The following is a 20,451-nucleotide window of genomic DNA, read 5'->3' as shown; positions in this document are numbered from 1 at the left end:
GATAATTGACCAGTTCGCTTGTGTGTATCAGTTACATTAGGATATTTGTTTATAAAAGATTAATATAGCAAAAGAATAAAATAATACATTTTATTCACTCTGTTGATCATTTCTGCATTCTCTGCATTGGTGCCTTTATTCTGAACCACCTCCAGCATCATTTCATTATTCCCATGAAGCCTTTCTGCCTTGGCGTCTTTTACAAGGCCCCTTCATTTTAATGTGATGGACGGAGTGGATGAAACAGTGTTCCTGTGACAGCTCTAACGCTCTGCCTCCAATTGACCTGGTCCCATACTACTACAGTTAGTCCCGTTTATGGACAGTGGAAGCCATAAATCTATGGTACAAAAGGACAGAGTCAAGCACAGCCAAAGAGAAGAAGCACAAACGCTACACTTGGGCTTCCAAATCCTGCATGCTGACTTTGTAAACTCCAACAGTTCCAAAATATAAATTGAAATAAGGAACCTAATAACCTTGACCTGATCCAAGACTGCTACAAACACTGCAGCACATTCTTCTATTGTTAACTGTTCCCATTCTTCTAGATCTTTGTAGCATCAGCTTGTCTATTTGATTGTTTCTCTGTATTCTCTATATTGAATGGAAAGGCTGTTCAGTCAGTGGAGACCTAAAACATATTGATGCACATGTGGGTGTACCACTCATTACTGGGGCTCAAAACCATGTGCAGTCTAAGCTAATCATATTCTAAAGCAGACACAAATGTGATTCTAATCACCTCAATTAAAAGTAGGGCCTCATTTATGCAGACAGGTAAAATCCATTTAATTTATTGTTTCATGGAGTTCTTCTGGGCTAAGATACGTTTATGCTTCAAATCCTGAGAAACAAACAGGCTGATAGACGGTCATATTCTCATTGCTAGAGGACCGTGAGCTGTTGGCAGTGATGTCCATGTACTTATGGCCGGTGGGGATCTGAAATAGCTCATGTTTATAATGTGTAACAAAATACAACTTCCTGTTTGAAGAGAAAGCTTAGTTTACATAAATATCAGGTCCATCCCATCGCATCGCAAACAGGAGCTCAGGTCTGAGCAGGTTCATAGGTTTTTGTTTTGTTCGCTGCTGAAAAATAAATGATGATTAGGTTTATTTATCGTCAGTTATTCAGGATCAAATCGATACTGAGTGACACTCGGACTATGATTCATGCTTTTATGCCCTCTGAGTTAGATTATTGTTGTGGTTTTCTTAAGAGGTATCAATCAGAAGTCAATTAATAGAGTTCAAATTGTTCAAAATGCAGCATCAAGACTTCTTACAGAACCAGCTAAAGTGACCATATTAAGCCAGTTTTAATGACTCTACACTGGCTGCCAGTTTGTTTTCGAAATGATGTTAAGATTTAGCTTTAAAGTCCTTAACAGCCTGGATCCAGAAGACATAGTGGAGTTGCCATCCATGTACCAACAGGTGCGCAGCCTGAGGCCGTGTGCTGTAAGGGCTCCTTGGTTGTGGAATGATCTGCGAACTTTAGCTTGCTCCGTCAGTGTCTTCTTTTAAATCACCGTTAAAGACTCTTATATTGTACTGTAAATCTTATTATAGATTGTATATCTTTCACATTCTGATCTTGTCTCTGTTTTATTCCTTTAATATATGAGTTTATGTGTTATATCATAGCTGATAGGATAACATTGCTGTTTAATCAAAGCCGCTGACAGCTCATGGTCGTGCGGAGGAGCTCCTGTAGGATTGTTCCTGTGTGTCTCACCATCAGTAACAGACTAAATTCAATCAATCTGATCAGTGAGCTATAGAGTAGAACAGGGGAACTGTGATGAGCTTTAAAGCTAGCAGTCAGTATGTGTAATCAGCCTGTACTTAGTGTGTCATCGGCAAGTCTTACCAGCCTTTTAAGCTAAATTTAGCTGTCACACCTAAAATGAATATGCACCTGAAACGCTGTTGGTCAGTAGGTTTCTCATAGGATGCTCACTGTCCTGAAACTGCTGTGGTTTGGCCACAAGTGCAGTGCTTTAAGCCTCATAAGCCTCTCTTATGATGATGCCAGTCTTTCAAAGACTGAGAGAACCAGCTGCCCCACCAGGTTATAACCTCCCAAACGATTCAGATCGTCCTCACTAAATGGGTATACCACTAATCCAGTCGAGGGTTATTGGTCATACATGTTCTAAAAACTATTCATCATCTTTGTTCTCATTTAATACACCACAGCCATTCTGAAGAGCATGAGTAGAAAAATCCCTCATTCGGTATCCACTGCAGGAAATTGATTTTACATTCGAACTTTCAGTCTGCATTGAAATGCTCATGTTGTTTACTTGAAACAGATTGGTCTCAGCGTTCTCCTGGAGATGTGTTAAAGTCACACAGTCGCACTTTTCCATCCACTTCACAGAAGGTCAGTCCCAGACGCTTTCAACAGCATATCTGTATTCATCACGTCTCCATTCACAGCAAACAAGCAACCCGCGGGCAGCCAGCAGAGCGGTGTCATCTCTCTGCAGGTACTCCGTGTATGGCCTCTGGCTTTTATTCCAACAACATTTGATTGTGTGCATATCATAGTGACATTTGCATTCTACCCCTGATCTGTCCAGCTTGAAGAGATTTGCCTGCAAATGTGGGCTACTTTTTCTCAGCAGGCATGTCAGTTGTGATCTTCTTCATACTTTCAGCAGTTTGTTGTTGTTTTGTAAATCTGAAGCAGAGAAAACTGACCCAAAGCGAATGAATGGAAGTTATTTTACTCGTTTTAGTTCCGGTTTTCAAGGAGCACAATAACTGTGGAGAAGGCTGAGTAAATAAATAGAGGGAAAGGATGAATTGAGGGGTGGAGGGAAGAATGGGAGGAGTGAGAGAAGGGCGGATAAGGAGGAAGATGTGGCTCACGATGGTTCATTCTGTGCAGACTTCACAGGAATGAGGACAGCGTCCCCTTTATAATATTAAAGACAGCGCATCAGCACCCCCTGAGGTAAGTTTAGGTCTTGCAGGTAAAGCCTGTCATTTTAATCTTCATTAACTTTCAGTGATAACAAAGAAATTAGAAAAACAAGTAAAGATCATTTCAATTTAAACTGCAGAGAGAATCTCTGCCCACATAGATTTGTTAAATTTTCTCTCTTTTTTTCCCATTTGCCAGGAAAATAACAAAAGTGCTCACGTCTCACATAAAATATTCCAAACAAAGCAAAACAAAAAAACATACATTTCATGTACAAATGTGATTTTAGCATTTAAAACAGATTCAAAGTAGAAGAAGTCTGTACTTCGTACTTTTTTGTAAGTCCCAAGTTTTGACTGGTTGTGAGCTGGTATGATCACTGAGTGACCGCACAAAATGAAGAAAAAAACTGCAGTTCTTTAGGTAGCCACTTGAGTCACTGACCTAGATAGCTCAGCTGTGTTTGTGGGGCTAGTTCCTTATCTTACAAATAATGAGGCCTGCTCTGGGGTGTAGCTCATCCATGATGTTTTTTGAGAGTGAAATTTTTGTATTTATTTGTATGGTACTGAGCACTAAAAAAAAACAGTATCTGTCTATGTAATGCACCCATAGACTCTATGGATGTGCCTTGCTAACTAAGCTTGCTGATACCTCCAACATCTTGTCTAAATACAGTCATTTCTGGCTTTAAAAGGCCAGCACAACACTGGCCGTGACGTGAACCGTGGCTTCAAAATGGGCATCCAAAAACCAACCAGTCTATGTATACAGTCTATGTTGATGAGTCTGTGTTGATCATGGTATGGGAGGTGTTGTTGAGAACCAGCTTCATAGTGCGTCACCTTTTTTCCTGCTTCTCCAGTTATGTTTTTCTGCATCCCAAACTGTTCCATCAAAACGAATCTGCACATAAAACAATCCTCAGGTACTCAAGTACTGCATCCAGCTGGATTCCAGCATTGTCTCAGATGTTTGGATGTTGTAGTCTTTAGCGGGTACTCATGGGCACCAGCTGGTAAGGGGATACAGCATGCAGTGGACGGTCTTAAACCTGCAGAATGCAGAAGCAGTGATTAATAACTCAGAGCTGTGATTCTGAAAGCTATTAACAGGCACTATTAATGATGCTGGAGAAAAAGCCTTTTTTTTTTCAAACACTGCACTGGGTCAATTGGGATTAAGATTTTCAGTAATACACTGAATCATTCTGGTTCCTTCCACACAATTTTTTCCAGTGTGTTCACAAAGAAAAGCTTCAAAGAAAAGTTTCAGAAAGCTGCCGAATATCTACAGCAGCGCATCTGTGTTTCTGAAGTGTTATGCTCATTACCTGCTGTGTGACATAGCAGTGGATTTCATATTCAATAACAAGTATAGATTATTTTATATATTTTATATATTTCATATATGCCAGTGCACCTTTGGCTTGTCCAGTATGTGCTTTGGTGGGTTTTTTAATTATCTTAATTTTTCTTTGTTGAATTTTTTTCAGTACATACTGTATAAACCCTAGACCACTAGGTTTTCCTAAAGTACTGACTTTGTCACAAAAAAAAGATAAAAGATAAATATTGCTTTAACCATGCTAACAAAAGTTCATTTCTGAAAGTCAAAACTGTGTTCAAGCTAAGATATAAAAGAATGAAACAAAGTCAACCTTATGAAAGTCAGCCACACTTGACAGAGTGAAATCTACTGTGCTGCTCATTGATGTTAGGAAGGTGAAAGCTTGCTATTTATAGTATGCATGGAGCACTGGGTCAGCTGTTGATTTGCATGTCTAAACGCTTTTCTGTGGCTTTGTACTTTCCTCTAATAGCAACTGCAGAATGGCTCCTTTATGCTACAGACACACAAGGGAAAACAGTGTTTGGAGACCAAAATTATTGCGACTGTCTGCAATGACCTTGCAACCTCATTGACTTTGAAATGGTTGCTTTGATGCAGGTCTTCAAAACAGCAATAAGATGGAGTCAGTCTGCTATCAGTCTGCTGTCAGTTTGCAACTGAATGGAGTCAAGTTGGCAATTATAAGCAATCTGCTTGTGATCATATGACAATTAACTGTGATAAATCAGCAAAAGTTGCAGATCTGTTGCGCAACTGTTGCTATCTAGAAATTCACATTAACTGTTTACATTCAGAGTCAACAAGCCTGAAACTCAAAGGTTAAACAGAAGTTCCGAAATTCCTACACAAACGGTGACATAATTGCTGCAGGGTGGCAATTTATCTGCAAAATGACAGAGGAGGTCAACAGCTTTGCTTTTATATAGGAATATAACCAAAATAAAAGCAATTGGCAGCCAGTTAAGTTGAGCCACCTATCACAAAGAGTTGCGTTGCAGACAAGTTGCACTCGTCAGTGCAGACTGCCTCAGATTGACTGCATCGTGACGGCAATCTGTCTGCATTTGTAAATTTGATGGCAGTTAATTGGAAACCTTTGCCAGTCTGCCTGAGTGGGACTGCAGTCAGTCCGAGTTGAACCACAATTGTTTGGAGACAGGTTGCGTCCCACCAGACAACCTGTGCAATCATCTTGCATTCAAAAATGGTGGCGGGCAAGAGGTTGTGGGTTTCTCGGTGAGCAGAAATGGTCATCTGCAAGTTGCAAAAGTAAAATTCAAATATTTGAAGAATTTATATTATTTTTATTTTTTTTTACATTGGCTCAACCTAAGATTGACCTGGAGTAACAAAGCATGAAAAAAAAGTTCAACATTTTGAACAGACAGATGGACCTGTGACCTACGCCTTCAAGGCTGCAGGGAGGTTGGAGACAACTGTGTGTTAAACCAGAGGATGAGAGCAAATGGAAATGCCACTGTGAAGCATTTGCGGTGATATGTTCTTACAGCTGAGGATGAGAAAGACTGGGAAAGACAAACACATCTGTTGTTCCATTATGTTACATCAAATTGCTTTTATCTCTGAGTGAAGATAGAACAAGATCAACTGGAGCTAGAGGGTTGTCATGCCTTAACGTAAGATCGTGTGAGATAAAAAAAAGACAGAGCTGGGATTTCTAAAGCAAATGTTTTAGTAAATAAGAATCTTATCATTAAAGACACACAGTAAATCCAAATCAGAGGTATATAAGCCTAAACTGAAATTGTTTATGGAACAATTTTAAACTGAGAGAAAACATTGTTGCCCCTGGGAACCATAATTCAAAATGCAAGCCCTTGATCCATGGTGTCTTTGGGGGCTCAGTCTTCAACCTCCTTTAATCTGTTCCCAGTTGACCAAATAAGTGACAGATTCAGTGGTTCAGGAGGTAGAGCAGGACACCTACTAATCAGAAGGCTGGTGGTTTGATCCCTGGCTCTTCTGGTCTGCATGTCAAAGTATCTGGACCTCCAGTACCTGGACCTGGATTTTTATGCTTGTTTTTGTCCCCTTCTATGGCCTCCAGTGGTTTGAGGGATACTAGTCACACTTCTCTAATTTGAACATAATCCTACTGTTTGAATCATAGTTGCCATCATGCCCTCATAATGTCCTGGGGTCATCTTTGACCCCAAATGAAATCTGCTGCCATCAAAATATCTTTTTTATTCATCAAATGATCTGAAAATAATAGGGGCTGTTCAATACTATGCTTTTTCCTGATTAAATAAATTTGAAGTTATTTGAGTGAATTATGTTTTTTTTTATTGAATTTAATAACATCTGTTGTCCTCTGGGATCACAATGACAGTCAAACCATTGTATGGCATTCAGGAGGTGAATATTATAAGCTGTTGGCGTGTGATTTTCCCCACAGTCAGTCATCAAAAAATAGCATCTGTAAAATGTCGCATAATCCCATTTTTTATTAAAAACCCCACAAACTGATGTTGTTTTTATCATTAGAGTTTGATCCATCAGTCTTAAAGAGACATGTGATTATTTTATGTCATTCACGTGCAGATTGAGCCAATGGAACACTAAACACACTGATGTAAGCAAGGACATGTTGCTCACGACTCCTCATTTACAATGAATGAAGTGAGAAACAAACCTGGAGGGTCATCCTCCTTCGAGAAGCTCCCTTTTACCTCAATGCTGTTCATCTTGTTCTCAAATATCCCATAGCTCAGTGTCACCTGCAGAGGAAAAAACACGCAGTAAGAAGAAGTGCATCTGCATGGATGTCTGTGTATGAATATGCCCAATACTACCTGCTGTGGTATGCTTCTCTGGCTGATGAGCAGCAGGTTTTCCAGGTGCGAGTGAAATAAGGGACAGTGGACCATGGAGATTCCCAGTCTCTTCTCCACAATGAAGCCCACGGTGCAGTCATCAGGAAGACGGATCTTAGCCGATGTTTTCACAAACTGGGAGCCACTGAAATACACACAGAAGAAACCCCAAATAAATAATTTGTTTGTTTGTTTTTCAATATATTCCTACATAATAGAGAGTGTATTTAGATTTATTGTGGGAGAAAGTTTGCACCTTAAACTGTCCAACTTGATCCAAAAAGATGTTAGCGATTTTGCATGGTCGGGCCCATTAACTATTTACTGTGCATATTTTACTGCTGACCTTTTCCAAAGAACTATAATTTTTTTGGATTGATTCTCTACCTCTGCCTCTACCCATACCCCTGGGCAGCCATTAGTCTCAGCTCTTTGAGAGAAGTATAAATACAAATGCACAGAGACCTGAAATCTACTTTAGACTGGTGATTCATCGTTTTCATTATTTAGTCGGCTTTATGTTTTGATCAAAGTCATGTTACTTGTTAATGCAGCTGCAAAAGAAAATCTCTCTTTGTACTTAATTTGTGCATTCCAGTGTTGACTAGACAGCAAAGCAACAACCTTAATGCAAGAAGTCAGGAAATCCCATTTGTTTCTATGTTTGACATTTGCATTTTGCTATATTTTTTATTCTGAATTTGTTTTTCGGCGAAAAAAGCTGGAGAATGAAATGGTTTTAGACTTTTTTGGCTCTCAAATCACAGCCTTAGTCATATCACTAAGGATCTAGCATATAATGTGAAGTTAAATTAAATAATATGCCATATGTGACAGATCGTCTGCTTCATTCCAAGCAAGCTTCATGTCTGTTGGTTTTAACACAGACTGTACATAAAAGATGGGCACAGCCACTGTGACATCATCCAGTGATTGGTGATGTGCCACTGTGAAGTCTCATGCTGAGTACTTTGGCCACCACCAAGTTTTTATCTTTATTTTTTTAACTAAATATTACAACCAAGGGGTGGATTTGAGAAACCAAAAACATGAAGCAGTAATACAGTAGTAACAAGAAACATAGTAGCCAGTAAAATATTAACTGAGGTCATAAATCAAGTGAGCAGAACATAGGGTCATTTTTCTATATTTGTATATAAATGGATGTGCAACCAGAGGAGTCGCCCCCTGCTGGTCATTAGAAAGAATGCACATTTTAGACAGTTTAGTACTGGATTCACTTCTCAGAACTGGAGGCTTTGTTGCGTGGGCATTTAAGACTTCAGCAGTCCAACAGTTTGGAGCTTTTTTCATATTTTTTAGCTTCATAACTGACTAAATCATGGGTGACAGTTTTGGACTGCAGGCAGGCTACTTTAGCACCCAGGCTCTTTCTCTGTGGAGCCATACTGTGGTAAAATATATTACATAAAAAGTGGTTTGGCATTGTCTTGCTAAAATAAGGAAGGTCTTAAAAAATACATCCTCCAGCTGGCAGCATATGTTGTTCCAAATCCAGTTTATATTGTAAAAGTGACAGACCGTGCCCTTCTCCTCACAGTGACAGACTGAACACACACACACACACACACACCACACACACACACACACACACACACACACACACACATTATAAATACCTGGCCCATGGAGACATCTTTTCTGCCAGTCTTCGACTCAGACAGAAACCTGCTCCACCTGTTGCAAACCAAAACCGCACCTCCCTCTGATAGACAACACATAGAAATATTATTAGGCACAGTACTGTATATACACAATCACAAACTAATAAAGACTGCACTGGGCATTGTGTGAGAATAAATGCTAATGTTTCAGTGTTCCAGCAAAAATCACACAAAAAAGGAAACAAAGAGGCTTTTGCTGCAACACCATCTGACAATGCATTACACAGAACAGTCACTGAAGCACTGCGTTATTCCTGCTCTGGTAACTTGCAGTTATTAATCATTGTAAAGTACCACGTGCTGTGCAGAAGGTGCAACTCTGGCTGTGAAATGTGAGTCATGAAAAAGGTCCCATTTAGAGGCTTCAAACTCACTGTAGATGCTATTTCCACAAAAAGGATATTTGAAACACATTTTATGTGTTTTGAATCAATGAATTAAAATATGTACAGTACCGGTCAAAAGTTTGGACACACCTTCTCATTCAATGGTTTTTTTTTTCCTACAGTGTAAATTAATACTGAAGTCATCCAGACTATGAAGGAACACATAAGGAATCATGTAGTAAACTTAAAAGTGTTAAACAAACCATCCATCAATTTTCTTCCGCTTATCCGGCGCCGGGTCACGGGGGCAGCAGCCTAAGCAGAGAAGCCCAGACTTCCCTCTCCCAGCTCATCCAAAGGGACACCAAGGCATTCCCAGGCCAGCTGAGAGATATAATCTCTCCAGTGTGTCCTGGGTCTACCCCAGGGCCTCCTCCCAGTAGGATATGCTTGGAACACCTCACCCAAGAGGCGCCCAGGAGGCATCCTACTCAGATGCCTGAGCCACCTCAACTGGCTCCTCTCAGTGTGGAGGAGCAGCAGCCCTGGTGAAGTCCAACACCCACAGGAAACGAGTCCGACGTATTGCCGCCTATACGGACCAAGCACTCGCTGCAGTTGTACAGGGACTGAATGGCCTGCAACAACGTGCCAGACACCCCATGCTCCCACAGGACCTCCTGCAGGATACCCCGAGGGACGCGGTCAAATGCCTTCTCCAAGTCCACAAAGCAAATGTAGACTAGATGGGCAAACTCCCATGCACACTCAAATATCCCCGAGAGAAAACAAAACAAACCAAAATATGGTTTAGAGTTTAGATTCTTTAAAGTTTTGCTTTGATTACAGCTTTGCACACTCTTGGCATTCTCTCAGTCAGCTTCATGAGGTAATCACCTGAAATAGTTTTCCAACAGTCTTGAAGGAGTTCCCAGACATGCTGAACACTTCTTGACTGTTTTTCCTTCACTCTGCGGTTCAACTCATCCCAAACCATCTCAGTTGAGTTTAGATCAGGTGATTGTGGAGGCCAGGCCATCTGACGCAACACTCCATCACCCTCTTTCTTGGTCAAATAGCCCTTAGACAACCTGGAGGTGTGTTTGGGATCATTGTCCGGTTGAAAAACAAATGATGGTCCCACTGAGCGCAAATCAGATGGGGTGGCATGTCGCTGCAGAATGCTGTGGTAGTCATGCTGGTTGAGTGTGCTTTTGAACCAAAAATTTCAAATTTGGACTCATCAGACCAAAGTACAGATTTCTTAATGGTCTAATGTCCATTCCTTGTGTTCTTTGGTCCAAGCCATTCTCTTCCTCTTGTTGTTCTTCCTCAGAAGTGGCTTCTTTGCCACTTCACGCAGTCATCTCTGAACAGTTGATGTTAAGATGTGTGTTCTGCTTGAACTCTGTGAAGCATTTAGCTGGGGTGCTGCTAACTTGTGGTTTCTGAGGCTGGTAACTCTGATGAACTGATCCTGTGCAACAGAGGAAACTCTTGGTCTTCCTTTCCTGGGGCGGTCCTGATGAGAGCCAGTTTCATCATAATGTTTGATGGTCTGCGACTTGAGGAGACTTTCAAAGTTCTTGAAATTTTTGGATTGACTGACATTTCTTAAAGTAATGATGAACTGTTGTTTTTCTTAACTTAGTTGAGTAGTTCTTGCCATAATATGGATTAGAACATTACTAAAATAGGGCTATTCACTGTAAACCAACTCTACCTCTTCACAGCACAGCTGATGGTCGCAAACACATTAAGAGGGCAAGAAATTCAAGAAATTAACTCTTCACAGGCGCAGCTGTAACTGAAAGCTGTTCCAGGTGACTGCCTCATAAGCTGACTGAGGAAATGCCAACGCTGTTATCAAAGCAAGAGGTGCCGACTTTGAAGAATCTAAAATATAAAATATTTTCTGGTTGTTTAACACTTTTTTGCTTACTAAATAATTCCATATTTCTTCATAGTTTGGATGACTGTAGCATTAATCTAAATGCAGAAATTTTTAAATAATTAAAAAACCACTGAATGTGTGAAGGTGTGTTCAAACCTTGACTGGTACTGTGGACAAATCTTCATTATAGTTATACACAGAAAGAGAATTCCACCTTCAAGCAGAGAGCTATTTACCTAAAGCTTCAGGTACGTATGTTTAGGTTTATCTTTAGAGATGTGTTTACTTCTCTTACAGTTTCTTATAGAACACACACACACACAGCATAATAAATCACCATCCTTATCTGGGAATACAGAACAAATCCTTAAAACAGAAAAAGCAGAACAAACAAAATCTATGTTCACAGAAATATACGAGACAAATACACAGTGAATATTATAAATATTTGCCAGTATCTCACACACACACACATGTTAAGTGTGATAGTACGGAAGCACTAAATAAGAACCAGTCCATTTAGCATTCACACATACACACACGATGCCTGTGACATATCTGAAGAAATCAGAAGAGGGAAAGTGCCTCTATCTCTGAACTTAAGTGTTAATATTTTTTTCTTTCAGATATGGATTCATCACTCTGATTTCCAGCCTGTTATGAATAGTACATATTTATCTTCTAACTCTGAGCCATTTCTCAAGCAAATAATGTGTTTTTTTTTTCTCCTGTTGCTTAAATTGCTTAGTTGATCTTTTTCCGGTGTAAATGTGGTGCCTTGTTTTCCTGTTTGTCACAGCAGGCGGATAAAGAGTTTAACTCGTAGAGCGAGCTGTAATTACACAACTAATTGGAAGCTTGTAAGATTCCTTCCCCTTCCTTCACTTTTTCTCCTATTTCCTCATTCTTCACTAATTTTCCTGTAAAATTTAACCCTGTGAAAAAAATTTGCTTGCTGTTTCTTCCTTTCATTTGCTTTAATTTCCTCCTCTCTTTATCCTTTTGTGAATTCCTTGTCATGTTTGTCAATCCTTTGCATTGTTCTTGTTTCCTTCCCTTTTTCTTTAAATAGGCAGCCCTTCCTGCACATCTTCAATGTAACTTATTTTCCTTTCTGACGTTCCTTTCATTTTTTACAATTATTTGCCTCTTCCTCTTCTTTTTTTAACTTCCCATTCCTTCCCACTCCTTTCCATCTTTTTCCCCCCCTTCCTCCTATCATTATCTTTGCCCGCTCACAATCGTGACGGGAAATTAAAAAAAAAAAGGCAGCACGATTGTAAGAAAATGAGGAGACAGAGAGGAGCCTAGCATCGCTTTTTGTTTTCCCCAAAGAGAACAGAAGAAGGAAGGAAGAAGGGAGGGGAAGGGAGAGGAAAAGCAAAGCAAAAATTAATAAAGATCTATTCTTTCCCTGCAAATGGCTGCAATCAGGGCAGAGAATGTGACACGAGGGAGATGGAGAGAGTCGTTTCAAGAAAGAATGAGAGGAGAGAGCTGAGAAGTGCAGAGAGAGATCGAGTATGACGCGCTATTCAGAGAGCTTGCTGGAGTCAGGATGCTCTTAACTCAATAGCTGCATTAATTCTGTAACTCAATAACACACACACATTTAGCCACACGCGTACTGCACACTCTGGTACGCACATATGTGGATAGCTGCATGTGTATTCATGAGATGAAGCTACTGACCTCAGGGAGTCCCTCCAGCAGTGGAGAGTGAAATGAAGAAAAAGAATGGATGGTATGGATTTGAAAGGCAGCAGTTAACCTGACTCGGTTGCGTTTTGACACAAAACAGATAGGAACACACTTCAGCTTTGTTTTACTGTTTAATGGTGGCTGCAGAAGACCAGCAAACCAAGAGATCAAAGAGAAGGGAAAGAAGAAATCTAACATGGATAGACGAGAGGAGGAGGAAAGCAGGGAATTGTATAAGCAATGAAAAGGGAAGATAACCATAAGAAAAGAGAATATTCACATTTTGTAGCTTTGGCCATCATTTGGCCATCATCATCATGATCATCTAAAGGATGAAACAACAAACTCTCCCTACTTTAAATAATCTACACAGACTCCAGCAATTCTTGACATGGACAGTCTCTTCTAGTATCAGCTGTTTTTACTTGCTCTGCGAAAAGGAGGAAAACACTGGATGCTTCCATTCATCCTTTTTTTAGTTTTCTCTGGTGATACTGGAAACCTTCACTTTGAGGTGACCCAGCCTCTTCCCTTTTCATCAGTAATATTTCATTTCTTCTCACTGCCATGTTGATTTGAACCTTTCCATAAAAATCTTATAAAACATGAATCTGTTACTTATTCGGTATGCACACTATAATCAACAGCACCGGCATGCACGAGGTCAGCAAATTATATATTTAACATAAAAAACAAAATATTTTCACGGTAGTAAGAGGTATGCCCATAACAACCTTTCTAAATGTGTTCTAATTCTCTAAGTTTACTGAGCATGAACGAGATTATTTTTAAAAAAAAGACAAAAAGCTGATGTTTAATGCATTGATGCATGACATTTATCAGTCTCAGCAACAGTGACATTTGACATTTAATCTACTAATCGAACTGAGCTGAAACAAAATGAGTTAGCATTAATTCAGCTGAAATTTCAAGATTTAATGTCGCACTTGATTACGTAGTGCTAACTACCTGCTGTATCACTAATTGTGCGTTGGCTCATACTGAACAGTGGGACAGCTTATGTGCATCTCTGCACACATGAGGAATCCAGACTGAGACACCAGGAGTTTATTCCCACTTTGAGTAAGAACTAGGGTTTAATCCCGGGATCCGGGATTCCCGGGAAATGCGATCAGAACCATTTACCGTTTCCCGGGAACGTCAAGACGGGAAACCGGGAAAAAAAGTCGCGCGAAAGAAAAGAAAGAAAAGAAAAGTTGTACTTTTCTCCTCTTTAATTTGTTGAAATCGTAGGCAATGTGTTTAGCCTAAGGTATTTTGTATATATAATTTTATATTATTATATATTATTATATTGCATTATATAGCCTATAAAATATGCCTGCCCTGAACAATAAAGAAATATCTGTTTAACGTCGAGTGTTTCTTTTCCTCGTTTGCAGCTGCTTACTAACAATCATGAATTAGGATGTGGGCCTAATGTGTGAAGAAAGTATCATGAAATAGATTACTTTAACATATTTCGCTTTTAAATGGAGTTGAGTAAATGTATATTTTTTAGGCTATAAGGATTGGCCAGTTTTTCAAAAGACATTCACAACGAACCTACTTTAACCCTCAGACACAGCGTTATAAATTTGCTGTTGCCAGAATGGCAATGATCAAGTCGTAGTGCATTACTCAAGGCCCTGTGTTATGTCATGTTATAGTGTAGTACGGTAGTTAACTTTTCAATGACTATTACAGCGTTCCACTGGTGGAACGGTGTGCATTGTGGACAGTGCAAGTCGCTGATCCTTTATCAATGCTGTGTGGAGATGAACCGTATTTTTTTGCACCAGCAATTGTAAAATAGCTTGTTATAATTCCATGTACAATGCAGGAATATTCGAATTATATTGTTAAGGGAGTGTTGAGGAACGATACAACACCGCATAGCTCGAGCACTCGAATGTCGAGATGTAGGTTTTATTGTATTAATCAAGCCAACGTTGCCCCCTACTGGGCATAACAGGACATAGCTGGAAAGCTACCTCTACAATATCAAAATAGGTTAAGCCCGACACAGGCTACAGAAGGCCTCCTAATTAAAAATTTTAAAAAATAATAAAAAAACTTTTTCCCAGGATTCCCGGGAAATGGCATGTCTTTTCCCGGATTTGATTCATGTCATTTTCGGGGAAAAATATTAAACGAATGAAAAAACAAGCACATCCACTGTCCACAGGTTATATCACACCCAAATGTGCACACGGCCATCACACAAGAGACCTGAATGCCATCAGGAAATGTTCTGTGAAGCTATCATTCATAGCTTCATATACAGCTAAGATTAGCGTAGCCTTAATTAGTGTTCATGAGCGGACAGATATCAGCTGGTAAAATTCCTAATAAGTCATAACATTCATAACAATCTCTGTTTTAAACTTCCCTTTAGTTTTATGATACCCTTTCTAATGAGTAAAGCCAGTTAACGGGAACAGTAGGATAATAAGATGCATTAGCTATCTTAATGGTTATAGCTTTTGTCTATCCATCCATCCATTTCTTCCACTTATCCAATTATGGATTTGGGGGGGGGGGGGGGGGGGGGTGCTGGAGCCTATCCCAGCTGCCATGGCTGAGAGGCGGGGTAAACCCTGGACAGGTCGCCAGTCTGTCGCAGGGCTAACACGGAGGGACACAGACCCAGCTTTTGTCTAAAAAGATTTTTAAAAATCGAACAAATGAATATAAAAATTCCCTGCGCTTTGGACTAACAGTGGCTCGGCTTGAGCTTGTAATAGTAAAACTTGAAGAAACCCTGCATTTAATCTGTTTATTGCATCTGAATAGCAATAAGGATGGCCTGATTAAACTTGTTAATGTGTGATTTCTTGAATTTGATCCAAAAACTGTTTCCAGTGAGGTTCAAATTGTAAATATTCCTGGTTGAAAAAAAGGCACAAAAGAGTTGGTCACTCTGTGGGAGTTAGTTGAAGCAATTACCTTTCAAGGAGAAGCTGCTTACTATCGCTACAAAACAGAAAAGAAAAAAGGACAGAATGAAACGAGGGGAGAAGGAAAGAAAAAGAATCCAGGGACTAAGAAAGCATAAAAGAGAGAAACTGTAGGCTTGATTCAATAAAAGGAGCGAGCCAGTGACATAACAGTAAATAAGTAAACAATGAAAACAAAGGAGAAGAGAAGGAATTCAAGATGGAGAAAGATAAAGAATCTCAGAAGGCTGCGCTGCAAGAAAATATAAATCTGTGGAGGGTCATCCTGCAGTAATGAATTATCAGCCCACATTATTAAAATTCAGTTCAGAGTTTCAATGTGCTGCTGTCATTCTTTTGGTCTGATGGCCAGTTTCAGTCTTTAAAATGAGATAAATGTACTGACCAAGTAACTAGAATCAAACCAAACATGTTTTTTTCACCTTTTGTATTATTTTGCCTCATGTACTTTTTCTTCAGTGTGCAGTGCAGAGCGTGCCTTCAGCATGTGAGTGCTGAGATTGACTCTGCCAAGAAACTTAAAGCTCATGAATGGTCTGGTACCGTTCTGTTGCCCTCCAGCAGTTCATGAGCAGTGATGGGCTTATCCAGGCTCGGTTTACCCACGTAGATGTCACCTTCCTGGGTGAAGGCTGAGAGAAGGGAGAGGAGAGCCTCCGGGTTTACGTAGTTATCATCGTCCACATGACAAAACCACCTGAGGAGCAACCGGGGCAAGAAAGAAAAAAATATCCAGTTAAAATGTAACTCTGGTGCTTGGTTTATAATAACAGTTTTCCCAGCTTCGCTCCATTTCTCCTGCCGACATTAGCAATCAGGCAAATAAAAAAAAAAATCTGAAGACTAATTTTCTTCTTGCTGGTCCACTCCTCCAACAGAAAATGAAATCTTATGCTCACTGGAAGGGGGAGTGGAATTCTTCAAACCATGGGGAAAAGTGTGATCAATGGTAGAATATATATATATATATATATATATATATATATATATATATATATAGCCAGTGCCAGATATTTCATCTAAATAGAGAATTGACAGCCACTTATCCACATAGTTTACAGCAGGGACAGAAAAGCATTTGTATGAGTCCATCTCCTGCTGTTTGTGTTTATAGACATCACTCTAATAGGCTTTACCTCAAGTAACCACCAAACACAGACCCAGAGCCTGACTCAGCATGTAGTCTTTTAACAGTCTCACCAACTTGTAAATGTGACTATTAAATTCATGAGATCAGGTGAGAGAACGGAGAGGAACAACACCTGGAGTCACAGCAGTCTGTAAACTACTCATATCACAGTTTACAAGGTACAGCCGTGTGTGAAAAAGGATGTTTTCACAAGATTCTGTGCAGTCCTGTGAAAAACTAAGAAGTGAGGGTGCACTTAGGGATTTAAGAGTGGAAGTAGCAGCCAGGTGCTGATGATCAAATGCACCTGATTAATTGATTATCAGCAAGTGTGTTCACTTCTGTAAAAGATGGTTTAGCAGTTTGCTGGTCTGGAGCACGTTAACACAATGCTCAGGAAGAAGGACATTAGCAACGATCTTAGAGAAGCAGCTGTTGCTTCCCATCAGTCTGGGAAGGGTTAAAAGACCATGTCCAAACAATTTGAAGTCCATAATTTCTACAGTGAGAAAAATTATTCACAAATGGAAAACATTTGAGACAGATGCCAATCTTACCAGGAGTGGACGTCCCAGCAAACTGGACCGTCTCCACCTGAACTAAACACAAGACTTCTGGAATAATGTCCATTGAACATAATGTCCATTAAACCACACATAGCATATGAGGACAAACACCTCGTACCAATTGCCATGTAGAGTGATGGAGGGGTGATAATTTGGGCTTATTTTGCAGCCACAGGATCTGGGCACCTTGCAGTCACTGAGTCGACCACGAACTCCTCTGTATACCAAAGTATACTGTTGGACAGATCTGAGGCCATCTGTCCAACAGCTAAATCTTACATGAAATTAGAATCTGTAACAGGACAATTGTCCCAAGCATCCCAAAAAATTCTACAAGAGAATGGCTGAAAAAGAAAAGAATCAAGGTCCAGTCAAAGTCCAGACTTCAACCCAACTGAAATGCTGTGCATCAGCGAATGCCATCAAACCTCAATGAACTAAATCAAAATTCCTCCAGATTGTTGTGAGAGACTGACAAAGTCACAGAGAAAATGATTACTTCAGGTTACTGCTGCTAAAAGTGGTTCTACGAGCACCTGAATTATGGGGTGTTTTTTACTGGACTGCATAGCGTCATGTAAAAAAACTTTCTTTTTCACATGAATGTACATTGTGAACAGAAACATTAATGTAGCTTTCAAAGAATCCAGAAGAGAAATCTCCCCCAAGAGCAAAATCAAACTGAAAGCCATCACGTTGATTTGCTGATACTCGTGTCTTGCTGACGTTCACAGCTGCATGCTGGAAGGCACACTCTTAATGCAGCAAATATGTAGGTGAAGGTACTTATTGCTTTTCTTGCTTTATTATGTCCATAATGTGAATTAGCGTGGAGTTTGTTCAGGGCTCTGGTAGGAAGCCAGAGACATCGACTGCGTCGGCACTCTTGATTGAGACATTAATAAAGTATGACATGAAGGAGGAAAAAGCTTTTCAAACCTTTTTTTTAGGCAGAGTCGCCAATTTATTTAAGCAGTGTTTTTCAGCAGATTACTTGAAGTATTTTTATGTCCCATTTACTATTAGAATTAAAGTCATGAGTCTTTCCCCATTTATTTTGATAGGGTTCTTAAAATACCTGCCCAAGCTTCTGCTCTCAGGCATCATGAGAAGGATGTTGTTGTGCCTCAACATGGCCTATGGAGCCAGATATCATGTTCCTTTCAGAGTAAACATAATCTTTTTGTTAATGATGAACATATGAGTTACATATTTTATACAATACATAGACTACTTTTAACTTGGTGGATCATTTCTATGTGATACTGTCACAAAATATCTGATTTTTTTTTTTATCATAGATCTGCTCCCTTTTAGAAGCTTTTTTTTTTCATCTAGATTTGTTTATGTCCTCATAGCATGAATTTCTCTGTGAGTGATCGAGCTGTTTGATTTTTTTTTTTTTCCTCTGCCATCTTAATGACTGGACATGATGTCAGAGCCTCATTCCAAACCAAACAGGCTCGTGCTGCAACATCAGAGTCCAAATTACAAAGCTGCTGGTACCAAACTCAAGTGCTGCCTTGTTTCCTCTGCCATCCTAATTGCTGCCCAACAACAGAAAAGGCTTCCTTCCAAACCAGACATCCTCGCTTTTCCTCTTGAGCGGGACTCGAGTGAAGCTGGGGAGGTTTGTAAATGTGCCTTGGAACCAATGTGAAAGCATTTTCATTGGCATTCTAATAACAACACTGTAGTGAACGCCTTAGTCACCCCCCACCAAACACAAGCTGTTAAGTTTCATTCATTTTTCCATTGAACAGTATCAACAGTATAATCAATACTTTATATTGTACAGCAGAGTGATGCAGTGTTGTCGCATGCATATTCAAGTTGCTAATAAAAAAACTGAAGTTTCTTGGTAATATTTTCACCTTGTTTCTTTCTTCTTCTGTGACTATGCAAACACAAACAGCTAATAAATACAGCACTGACACAAGGGTAGCCTGCGCGGCGTGCTAATGCAGTGTTAGAGACAAAGCATGAAATTGGAAAAGATGCAGACGAGGCTGCAGGGGATCATACATCATCTTCATTTTGGCGTTCATTAAGTACAGATTGTATTATTTTACTTTTGCCTTAGCGCCCCCAGTTAAAAAGTGTTATGGTTAGCTGTCAGAGACGAGGGTGGTTCAAATAAGCTCAGTGAACACAGAGGAGGCCCAAAGCTGTCTGAGTAAAGGTTCGAGCTGCAGCAACCCAGCGCACGGTTAATTTGTCTCAGAAGTGATGGTGAGTGAATAATTAGTTTGGCAGCTATTGACTGCACATTCATCTAATGATGTTTGCCATTACAGACTGTGTTCATACATTTATCTAACTAACTGAGCCATTTCTCTATATCTGTTTGTCAGTTTTCCATCTATCTCAATATCACCTTCAAACTTGACGTGTATTCTGCTGAGGACACGAGTGAGGGGTGGGGAGCCACATCTGTAAGCAAAATGCATCTGTGGGTTGAGCAGCAGAGTTGAGTATGTGGGCTGTGCCCATGAAAAACCTGCCAAATCTTCTCTGTCGATGCCAAACAGCTTATTCTGCTACCGACTCTTGTTTTGAGCTTATGGCACCCCAGGTGCTGACAATCAGGTGCTTGATTTGGGTTAAATGTGGCATCGTTTAAGGGGAAATAAACAAGCTCCCCAACACTATAAGAATTTATTGCCAAGAAGCAAAGAAATAATCAAACACAAATTTCCTTACTTTTGTGCTAAGCTTATCTGCATAGAGAATAAAAAGCCTGCCTCATTTAACAAGACCGAACAGTTTAGAGATCTGCTGGCAACACAAAATGACGAGGCCAAACAGGAGACTGCAAACTTTTTCACAGAACTCAGACAGATACAGATTTGTCCCCCCAAAAAGTTAAACAACCAAAAAACATTCTTAGTGTTGAACCCAACAAGAGAAAGGAGGCCCAGACAGGCTGAGCACAGCAGGTGTAAGGCTGTACTGGCCCACATTCATAGAACACTACAAGGCCAAAGACAATCTTTGAGGGGAGGGTCAGTGCCGTCTCCTGGCTGAGCACAGAGAGACTACATCAGTACTCCAGGCGCA

The 20,451-nt window shown here is 40.0% G+C and overlaps 1 protein-coding gene across 1 annotated transcript in view; it reads right to left on the bottom strand.

Annotated features, from left to right (window-relative positions):
* Positions 1 to 2,724: 2,724 nt before the first annotated feature.
* Positions 2,725 to 20,451, bottom strand: part of mfng (MFNG O-fucosylpeptide 3-beta-N-acetylglucosaminyltransferase) — a 29,970-nt gene continuing 12,243 nt past the window's right edge. Inside the window, exons 4-8 of the mRNA XM_030733395.1 lie at positions 16,240 to 16,393; positions 8,771 to 8,856; positions 7,110 to 7,275; positions 6,950 to 7,034; positions 2,725 to 3,994 (exon numbers count right to left, since the gene is read on the bottom strand). Of these exons, the coding sequence (XP_030589255.1) occupies positions 3,873 to 3,994; positions 6,950 to 7,034; positions 7,110 to 7,275; positions 8,771 to 8,856; positions 16,240 to 16,393 (613 nt within the window). The 3' untranslated portion in view covers positions 2,725 to 3,872. The remainder of the gene's footprint in view (positions 3,995 to 6,949; positions 7,035 to 7,109; positions 7,276 to 8,770; positions 8,857 to 16,239; positions 16,394 to 20,451) is intronic.

This window comes from Archocentrus centrarchus, chromosome 1 (assembly GCF_007364275.1).
Source record: "Archocentrus centrarchus isolate MPI-CPG fArcCen1 chromosome 1, fArcCen1, whole genome shotgun sequence".
Lineage (NCBI taxonomy): Eukaryota > Metazoa > Chordata > Actinopteri > Cichliformes > Cichlidae > Archocentrus > Archocentrus centrarchus.
This window is presented reverse-complemented; position numbering and strand designations above follow the sequence as displayed.